Consider the following 11,114-nt stretch of genomic DNA (forward strand, 5'->3'; position numbering starts at 1 on the left):
ATTAGATACATAAATAAATTTCCCCCAGGTCTCAACCTGAATGACTTCCGCTGAGTAGATATTCCTGCTAGCAGAAGGGAGAGGAAAGAGATTACTGCCAAGTCCCCTGTCAACTTACAAATTTTCAGGATGCAGCTCCCCTCTCACTTTGCATAATTCTGCTTTGTATCTGAAATATACTCTGCAGAGCTACAGGATCCTCTGTATCATATTTTGAAAGGTACATACAAACCACTACAGAGGCAGTGATTGTATCATGTACTTTTCCATTTTTGCCAGGCTTTTTTGTTGATGTTTTTTGATTACATATTTTTCAGGAACAGAGGGAACCGTCTCTTTAATTAATTATTTTCTAAGAATAGAGGGGAAGTTCCTTTTGTCAAAAGTGAAATCAGGATGTAATTCACAATACTGTGAGTTTCTAAAATCAGTGATATAATAAACTTGTTAATGGTGTAGTGAACTCTTGAAGGGGCTTACTATCTTTTACCCTTAGATAAATCAGAGAACCAAATCCCTCAGCTCTCAAACACACCAGCAACATGAACATAAAGAGAATTACATAATGAAAAAGTAACCAATTTAGATTTATTCTTCCTGCAAGCACGAATATAATTAATGCTACTTAGTCTGATAATGTTTTATGATATGGTGATTACTTGAATAAACTCAAAGCTTTTTTAATGACTTTGCTATCTGAATTTCAAAAAATTCTATTAAACTTTTATTTCTTTTAAATATTATAAAAGTAAAGCAACCCAAAGCTAAAGATTACATCAAGTGAAACATTATCAAACATCTTTAATGTTATTTTCTTAATTTATTTTAAAAATGTACATTTCTTACAAAGTACCTTTCTGCCGTCACTTGCATGGCAATTGACATTTAATGGTGTTAGAAGAGCCATTAATTTTTCTTCATTTCCACTCCTAAAAAGGAAATTAATATTCATGAATATCTTGCAAACTGATTTCTTCATTTTACTCAATTCTCCAAGGCAGGGCAAACCACTACTATATTGTCTAATTATTAAATAATAATCTTTAGACTGGATTTTATGTCTGTAATTAGACTAGCTTTCTACTCATTATACTTTGTATGTTTTATCATGCTTAAACTCCATTTGCCAAGATTTAGTGATTTTTTTAAAAATAAAGCTCGGTGTAGTGCTTAAAGCTAGAAATCAGGAGACTGAGAATTCTAGTGCTGCCTTGGGCACAAAGCCAGCTGGGTGACCTTGAGCCAGTTATTCTCTCTCAGCCCTAGGAAGAAGGCAATGGCAAACCACTTCCAAAAAGTTGGTAGGAAAACTGCAAGTACCTGTCTAGGCAGTTGCCAGGAGTCAATACTGACTCAAAGGCACAAACAAAAAAGAACTATTGTCTGCATATTAACCTGCAAACAAATGTAGCTGAATTGGTATTACTTCCAAACAGACAAACATAATTGCACTATAAATGTGTAACATCAGGAGCAAGCATCTTCTTTCCTGCTTCTATTTTTGATGACATACCTTTAATTATTTTTCTTTATATTAAACCAGTTAAAAAAGTACCAAGCTAAGGTTTTTTTAGACTACAGTTATATCGCAAGCCTTATAAACTATGTACAGAAATGAAACAAACGATCTTCAAATCTTATCAAGCTAAGGTTTCAGGACAGATTTCATTACAAGAGACCATTATATCTGAAACAAATTGAAATTTAAGAAATACCCTGAAGGATCTACAGACCTACTCAGACGTTCTCTTGCGGGAAGAGGAAGGGGAATTGTGCTGCTAACCCTGCCTTGATATCACATATGCATTAATACTCTCTTAATCTGCAACTTTACCTACCCACTCCCCAAACAATGGCCCAGATATCTGTATACAGGTAGTCTTTGCTTAATGACCACAATTGGGGCCAGCAACTCTGTTGCTAAGGCAAAACATCACATGACTTTGACAGGCTTACAACCTCACTTCCGCTGCGGGTTTTGAATCACCCGCAGTCATTAAGTGAGACATCATGTGACTATGACTTGCAATTTTACTGCCACCTTCTCCATTGACTCTGCTTGTTGGAAGCCAGCTGTGAAGTCCGCAAATGGTGATCACGTGACCGCAGGATGCTGTGATGGTCATAAATGCCTGCTGGTTGTGAAGTGCTCAAATGGTGATTACATGACTGCAGGGACACTGTGACAGTCATAAATGTGAAGAACGGTAATAATTTTACTTTTTCAGTGCCATCGTAACTTCAAATAGTTGCTAAACAAGGCAGTCGTTAAGCGAGGTCTACATGTAGTTGCAATCACTGCTACCCATTCTCCATGCAGAATGCTTGAACGGTGTTTATGACATGTTTGAATATTGACATTTCAGGAAACATTTAATCAAAACTTTAGCACTAGCCTTAAATAAAAATAAGTATAATAAATCTAGCATGGCAATATTCTAAGGTTTCTGGTTTTTCTTTCCCATTCCAACCTATACAAGTTCACAATATAAGTCCAAAAGTCAAGTAATAGTTTCAAACTTTAACTGTACGTGAAAGATTAATCTCCTTTTGTATACAATATAATCTCTCAAAGTCATGCAGTTTAGCTTAGATATTAAGTTTTGGAAAGGGAGGGGAAATCATTATAGTAAATAATTTATTTTTTTTTAAACATCACCTACCTGGCACTTTCCAAGAGTTCATCTTTCTTGTATTCGCCTGAAAATTAACATAGCAACTTTAAGATTTTCTAATTCATGCATGTATTTTTTTAGAATTATTTTCCTTTCTTACAGGATGGGCACAATATTCCAAGTTCAAAACAGTTCCAGAGGAGTGCTTCATTCCATGCATGTTGGAATAGTGATTAGTTGTAAACATAGTAACTCTTCAATCTCTCTGTGCATTGTTAGAATAGTCTAACATTCTGCAAGTAGTTTTTGTTTTGTTTTGTTTTGAAACCTCCTGCTATAGAGACTCAGACTGTGCATAGCTAATAAAACATCCAGCACAGCTTTCACCCCTCAGCCACTGGTTGGAGCTAACTGAGGAAAGGAGGGGGCAAAGGACAGTCAACTAAGCACATGGTCAAAGTAATTCTGGACTGAAGAAAAGACTGCTGCCTGCTTGATACTGTTTTATTAAGTATTTTACTTTGCAGAAGACAGTTTGTAGCTATTAGTATATATAGGCTGTGTGTGTGTAAAACTTTTGTTATGATTGTTTACTATAATCTTTAAAATGTGTGAAAAATTAAAAAGCATGCTCACAGCTAATTTTTCTGCAGGCTGGGTGTTAGCTAACACTCAGAATAGTATCTGACTTATTTTTCATCACTAGGAACTGCCCCCCCCCAAAAGGTGAACAAGGGCTTTTTCCAAATTCCCAACTGTTCCCTAGGATAGAATTCCAAAATGTTCTATGGTTTTTCCATTTCAAATATGGAACACTGAGGGCATTCTGAGTCTCATTTCAGCTTCAGCACAGAACAACTGAAACAGTCCAATGAAACCATCTGACTTGTTTACGTAGACCCCCATTGTTTCATATTAGAAGGTAGAACAGAAATCTGTTTATCAACAACTGCTAAGCACTCTGCACCAAAATATAGTTGATGTCCATTTATGCCTGAAAATATTCTTCAGTTCTTGAAATCTGAAGTTAGTTACTGACTTTGCAGAAAACTGCTTTTCCAATACTGCTTATTGTTACCCTGATAAACAGACCCTCACTGTTTATTTTTCATTTGGAATTTACAGAAATTCTCATTTTTTAAATAGTAAACCTTCTCCCTTCCAAAAACCAGATATGATTTTCTTTAGATTTCATGCTGCTTTGGCGTTGATATAACTAAAATAGATTTTTAGAACTGTTACATTAACCAGACCTGGTACTTAGGAAACAATGTTTTGTTAATGAAAAAAATGTAACCCAGATAAGCCTAATCTCACAAGAGTACTACTGTGAAATATAAATAAAATTGCACTGTGCTCTTAACTGGCAATTTTATGTATATGTTGTGGTCACAACCTTGGGTACACATAAGAAGTCATGAGGAAAGAGATGTCAATGTCTAAGAATTCTGAAATGCCAGAAAAGATGCCTTGAGTGCTGTTGGAGGAAGATGGACTGAATCTGACCGAGTCTGACTAAGAACCCACAATGGGGATTAATTGTGGCAAAAATGATGGCAAAACATATTATTTTTCCATTTTTATTGCATCTGCAGATAGCCAGCGGCCCTCTTTAAAGTGACTCATTCTTTCCTGGAGAGGGTGAGCCACAGAACCATATGTACGGCCACTGTGAAGAATACTCAGATCTGAGTAACTGAGCAAATCTTCTTGAGGTAACAGAGGCGAGATCTTGCATGTTTTACCTGGGGCAAGTTTGAGCTAGTAATTCCTGAGGAAGTGGGCAGGGTCCTTGAGTCTGTTAACCTGGCTACCTGTTTATTAGATCCATGCCCCACCTAGCAGATGAAGGCTGCTTGTGGGTGATATGCAGTTGTATCCACATGGTATATTTGATTCATTCAGAGAGGGGGTAGTACTGCCTGCCTTGATGGAGATCATCGTACAGGCAGTCCTCGCTTAACAACCGCAATTGGGACAGGAATTTTGGTCACTAAGCGATGCAGTCGTTGAGCGAAGCATCACATGACTGGACCTGATTTTACGGCCATTTTTATTGCAGTTAAGCGAACTGTGGTTGTTAAATGAATCAATGGTTCCCTACTGATTAGGCTTGTTGGAAGCTGGCAAATTGCAATCACGTGACTGCAGGATGGTGCAACTGGTCATAAATGCAATCTGGTTGCCAAGCACCCAAATCACGATCACATGACTGTGGGGAATGGTACAATGATTTGTAACTCTGAGGATGGATTTCAAGTAACTTTTCCAGTCCCACTGTATCTCTGAACCATTGTTAAGTGAGGACTACCTGTATGTCCCTCCTCAAAAAGACTTAACTGGACCTGACAGTTTTGAACAACTTCTGTCCAGTCTCCAATCTTCCCTCTTTGGGCAAGGTTGTTGAGAAACTGCTCAGGCTACAGCTTCATAGGGCCCCGGAGGATATGGATTATATATACATACCCCTTTCAGGGCGGTTTCAGACAGGAACATACTACTGAGATGGCACTGATCATACTTGCTGGTGATATCTAGCAGACCTGGGATAGGGGTAGTATGAAACCATCCTGAGTCTTTTTCATCTCCTGGTGGCTTTTGATACCATCAAGCATGGTATTGTTCTGGACTGCTTATGGGATTTAGAAGTGGGAGGTACAATGTTCTGGTGGTTCTCCTTTCTCTGTGGTTGGATCCAGTCAGTATTGGCAGAAGGGCAGTGATCAAGCCAGAATCCCTGATGTCCCCCTTTTCGGGGGAGATGGGCGGTGATAAAATTTGAAAATAAATAAATGTCCAAGTGCTTCAGGGCTCAAGGCTCTCACCCCTCCTGTTTAACATCTACATGAGGGTGAGTCATCCATCAGTTTGGGATCAGGTATCATCAGTACATAGATGATATCCAGCTGTACATCTAGACCTAGGCCAACCAGGTGATGCAAATGCTGTCTTGGTCTGTGTCTGGAGGCTGTGGGGTCTGGATGGGGAGGAACATATCAAGTTCAACGCTGACAAGACCTAATGGCTATAGGTACCTGGATCACTTGGTTCTGGAGATGCACCATCTTTAGTTGGGAATGGGGTTGCACTTCCTCCCTTGGGACTGGTGCACAATTTGGGGCTCTTCTTTGACTCACAGCTCCTGCATGAGGGGCAAGTAGCAGCTGTGCCATGAAGGCCCTCACACAATTTCATCTAATATGCCAACTGCATCCGTACCTGGACTGGGAGGCCCTTAAGACAGTCACTTATCCTTTGGTCACCTTGTGTTTGGACTCTGCAATGCACTCTACATGGGCCCTCGGAGACTACACGGAAGCTAAGCTGGTCCAAAAGGCAGTGACACAGGCAATTATAAACATACCATGGTATGCCCATGTAACACCTTTGCGATGGCAGCTGCAATGGTTATCAGTAGTCTTCCAGGTGCAATTCAAAGTGCTGGTTATCACCTATAAAGCCCTTCATGGTATAGGGCCTCGCTATCTGAGGGGTTGCCTGTCCTCTGTAGTTTCTGTCTGTTCTATATGATCTGGCAGTCAGCATGCTCTGGGTCTCATCAATTAATTAGTGTCATCTGATAGGACATAGGAAGCAGGCCTGCCCCGTGGAATGGTATTCCCCAACAGATTCATATGCCTTTTTCTGGACTTTACTCAAAAAAACTTCTAAAATTTTCCTTTCTTCAGGCTCTGGGCTAGTGTGGGTGGCAGACCCCTTGTGGGGAAGACTGGTTTGTGAAAATTCTATATTATTTTTCCAGACATGTGGTATTTGTATTGTTTGTATTTTATTTTTTGAAATGTACACTGGTACTTGCTCAGAGTCATAATGGAAGCAGGCAGCACATAAATTTAATAAATATTAATAATTATACAACATGGTTATCTAATTCTATCAGAAGCTAAGAAAACAGATAATAGCCAGGCAAAATGGATTATGGAAGATCCACCCACCTGTAAGCACTGCTTTTGCTGATGGATCTGCTAAGTCAAGTGCTGTTCTTCCGTCAGTATTACGGATACTTGGATCAGCACCATGCTGCAACAATACTAAAAGGAGCAGGAATATATTTAAAATCCCGTGGTAGAAAGCCTAACCTTCCAACAGGCATGTAATATCTCAAAACCAATGATGATCCTTCCCCATACTTTTTTGAGACATATCTACAGGAGCTAGTGCAGTGTAGTAGCTAAGGTGGTGGACTAGGAACAGGGGCAGTCAGATTCACATTTACCTTCACCCACAATGCTCCCTGAGGGACTCTGAGCCAGTTACAATCTCTCAGCCCAAACTCCTTCAATGGCCTGTTGTGAGTAATACATCTAATGGGATATATCATATCTGAACAAAGACATATCAAATATAGCCAGACTAAAACGTACATGAATATCCCAAACAGCTGCTTCACTGATTCATTCTTATGCTAAAGAGATATTGAAAGCTTCTCCTCAAAGATTCTTACTCAGACCATCTACAATATTGTTTGGCCAAGTTGAACAATCACCTTTAGAATATATTCTCACCTATCCAGAGATGCCTCTAGTGAAACTTAACTTTGTTTTCAAAGAGAAAAGGACTATGATGAAATTCAGAAAGTCTATATAAACCACATTGGTAAAATTTCCTTAAATATTCAGGTTCCTGATCAGTTTGGTTAGCTATGTTTCACTTTGTTTTAAAAAGCAACTGACCAACTCTGAAGCCACTCTGCTAATTTTTTAAAGAAGTGCACAGAACTGGAAATTGAAATTGATTTATTTCTTTTGATTAGCTTGCATATGGGGTTACCCATGAACCAGATAACCAGACATTCTATTAAAGAAAAGCTGTAGCAAAGTAATTTTTCCTTCTACACACTTAATTAAATCATAAGCTTAATTCTTTTATGTTCAGATTGAGAATATTAATTATTAATTAGATAAACAGTAATAGCGTATCTTTGAAATATGTGAAACTCCTACTTTACAAAACTGGAGGTATAAATTCCTATATATTTTTATTACATTTTGATGATTCAAAACCGTGACATGAAAATATTTCAAGGCTTTAATATTCTAAAATGATAAAAGTGAACACTCACATCAGTCCAGCAACTAATTATAAGTAATTCATTTTAAGAATTCAGTGATAAAAGTTAATGTTTGTTTTGAAAGTTGTCTAGGAATATTTTCACATTTCTGTGTATCAGGACTAAGGAGGAACCAAGGAAAAATATAATAATGGAGCAGAACAAGCCTGGAAAACACCAGAGAATAACTACCTTATACATTTTCAACATTATCCCTAATGGAAACATTTCTTCTCCTTTGCTTCTCTCTCTCTCTCCCTCCATCCCCCACTGTTAAACACCAAATATTAGCTGGAATAGAAAATGTTCATCTTGCATCCCTATCAGCCCTTTCCCTCTGGCAAGAAATTTATGCAGACTCTAAGTAAATTCCCTGCTGAGCCTAGGACTGCAAAATCAAAATTATATCAGGACAAAATCCAATCAATATAATGGTTAGTTTGCTGCAAAATACTTATGTATCAAGGAATAAGGTCGGTTATGTTAGGCTGTTAATGATATTTCCAGCACACACTAAAGGATAAACTCCTAAACCATTCTTAATGCTGATCATATTACTAATTCCTCAGCCAGCTTCCCACAAACAGGAAGTTACAAAAGAATGACAGGCTTCTTTTGTAACACCCACAAAACTCAACAGTTTTAACAGCTGAAGACTTTCAAAAATACCTGATTATATCTAAAAGTACTTTAAATCAAGAATGTCAGTTTGACTTGGATAGTTTGAAAGTCTGCTTTCTGTTAAGATTTTTGAATAATTTTATGTAAAAATCACTGGAAAAAGACTTTTGAAGGGTTACCTATGCAGACATCAATTTTGCCCTTGATGGCAGCTTCATGAAGAGGAGTATAGTTCCAATTATCTCTTGCATTAGGATCTGCACCATGGCGCAGGAGGAGATTGACAACTTCAGCATGCCCAAACGAGCAAGCATTATGAAGTGGAATGAGGCCCCCATCATCTCGTGCATGTACATTAGCACCACTCTGAAGCAAGTATTCTACTACATCCCGTCGACCAAAACCTGAAACAAAAAAGGAGTCTTGGACCTGGTATGGAATCGCAAAACAAAATAAAGGCCGATGATGGGCATAATTCTTCAAACAAGGAACTGTAACATTTCCAACAAAACTACAGAGAGAAAAATCCACATTTACCTTTAGAAATGAACGAACAGGAAGAAAAATTTTACTCTATCATCAAGGACAATTACCAGCCAGTAGCAATTGTACCTTCAGGCTACATTTTAAGAACAGAAATAGCTTTTGGATGCCCTTGATTGTAGCCTTATTAGTCCTTCTAAATGTGCTTTTGGTATCATACCACCAACCACAGTACCCTTTCGGGTTGCTAGTATCTCATATCTCACTCTAGAGGCAGCTGAAAAAATTGTAGTAAGAATATTTAGGTTCCAGAGAAGCCTTCAAACCCTATCTTTTTCTCCTTTGCTTTTAATATTTGTTTGAAACAACTGTAGAACGTTATTTAGAGCGTTGATCTGTGATATCAACAATATCCAGATGACCTGCATTTCTGCCTCGGTTTTCCACTGACTGTGAAATGCAAATAGATATTTGGGGGGGTGGGGAGACATGCAAGAAGCCAAACAAGCCCATTTTTATCTTATGGTGTGTGTGTGTGTGCATCATTATCTTTCCATGCATGTCCTTCCTCGGGCGGGAGGACGAGGCCTCATAATTGCAGTCCTCCACCTATCTTTCCACTCCAGGTGCATGGCAGGGAGGGGGGAGGGGGGGTATGGAAGATCTCATTGTAGTCACAAAGGCAACCATTCCAATTCCATGACTGTCCTTCTCTTCCAAGAGTCAGTCTCTCTCTCTCTCTCCTTATTCCTTCTAGAACCTTTTTACTTCGGGAGGACTTCATTTCAGGGAGGCTTTCTTCCTCAAGGCCTTGTCATTCCAGTCCCCTATTACAAGGGTAACCGCCCCCCCCCGCCCTTCATTTTGTTTCATTTTTTTTTGTTTCTTCAGCCCTCCCCTTCCCAGATCCATTCTGCGCCTCCCTTGCAGCTCAGGTACCCTCCGCATCCATTTCAATGCAGATTAGTCACGTTAATGGCCAGTTTCCGCTCCCATTATTTTCCGACGGCAGCCCCTGGCCCCCGTTCTCTTATCGATAACCCCCAGCCAGCCATCCCCGGGCGGCTCTTCTCCAGCTCCGCCGGGTCGCCACGCCGCGCCCTCCCTGTACCAGCCCCATTCAGCCCAGAAAGCCAGGGGTGGAGACGTACCACCACCACACCTGCTTTGGGGAGGATTACCAAAGGGTCAGCCAGGCGCCCCGAAAAGGCAGCAGCCCGAGGGGGAGAGGGAGGGGGCGCGCGCGAGGGCAACAGGGCTCGCTACCTGCGGCGAAATGGAGGGGGCTGGACTTCCTGCCGGCCGTGTCCCTGCCGTTGACGTTCTCGGGCCTCACCAGCCGCTTCACGCGCTCCACGTCGCCATTCCGGCAAGCCTCGAAGAGCTCGCGGGCGGGCTCGGACGCGGCTCCCCCACCGCAGCACGACGACGGCGACTGCTGCAGCGCTTCCCCCAAGGGACCCACCGCCAACGCCCCGCCGCCACCCGCGCCGCGCCGCCCGGCCATGCCGAAGGCCCTCCTGGGGCCCGCCTGCTCACAGCCGAGCGCCTGCCACGGTCGGCGGCGGAGCCTCCCGGTGAGGCGGCGGAGACCGTCGAAGCGGCGGCGGCGGGGGGAGGAAGGCGCTACGTCAGCGGCGGCCAAAACAGCGACAGGCGGGGTGGCAGAACAGCTAAGCTGCGCACGCACCCCGGGGGCGGGCGTGTTGATTGAGCACCGCGCCTGCGCAGTGAGATACCGAGGGCTAGGCGCCTAAGGGTTGATGCGTTCTGTATTGTATGTACCAGCAAAGTGGGGGCGGGGGGCAGAAAGCAACAGCGGGACTCTTCCTGGGAAACTGCAAGAAGATACAATTGTAGTTTAAGGCTGCGGTTATAAAAGTAAATGGGAGTAAGCCCGTCCAGTCCAGGTTTCTGCTGAACAAAGATTAAGGTGTTGTCATTGGTCTAAACAGAGTTGTAGCTAAGAAAATCCTAAGTATCATACAGAAAATAGTGGCAGCTGGTATCGGGTATCATCAGGAAAAACAACCGGATTCATACTGAGAAAACTTAAGCCAGTTGGAAACGTTCAGAACATGTAAATCTTCCCTTGACCTAACCCAAATTCATGTTGAGACTTTATATGCAAATCTTTGCCTAAGATATAACTATTGTCTCAACATATCTTTTAAATAATAAAACGTTTTAGTCTAGAGGATATGGCAATAGTCTGTTGTTTTTACTGCCACAGATTAACGCATCTGTGCCTATGACATCATTGCATATTTGGGGTTAAGACACACCCAACTATACACATTATGTACCTAAGCCTTAGTTGCCTA

General features: G+C 41.1%; 1 protein-coding gene across 2 annotated transcripts in view; it reads right to left on the bottom strand.

The window, feature by feature from the left end:
• Positions 1 to 10,447, bottom strand: part of TNKS2 (tankyrase 2) — a 41,640-nt gene extending 31,193 nt beyond the window's left edge. For both annotated transcript variants that reach the window (XM_063307414.1, XM_063307413.1), the window contains exons 1-5: positions 10,057 to 10,447; positions 8,487 to 8,711; positions 6,572 to 6,667; positions 2,664 to 2,700; positions 854 to 929 (exon numbers count right to left, since the gene is read on the bottom strand). In XM_063307414.1, coding sequence (XP_063163484.1) covers positions 854 to 929; positions 2,664 to 2,700; positions 6,572 to 6,667; positions 8,487 to 8,711; positions 10,057 to 10,297 — 675 coding nt within the window. In that variant the 5' untranslated portion in view covers positions 10,298 to 10,447. The remainder of the gene's footprint in view (positions 1 to 853; positions 930 to 2,663; positions 2,701 to 6,571; positions 6,668 to 8,486; positions 8,712 to 10,056) is intronic.
• Between the last annotated feature and the right edge of the window lie 667 nt (positions 10,448 to 11,114).

This window comes from Candoia aspera, chromosome 6 (assembly GCF_035149785.1).
Source record: "Candoia aspera isolate rCanAsp1 chromosome 6, rCanAsp1.hap2, whole genome shotgun sequence".
NCBI classification, from domain to species: domain Eukaryota; kingdom Metazoa; phylum Chordata; class Lepidosauria; order Squamata; family Boidae; genus Candoia; species Candoia aspera.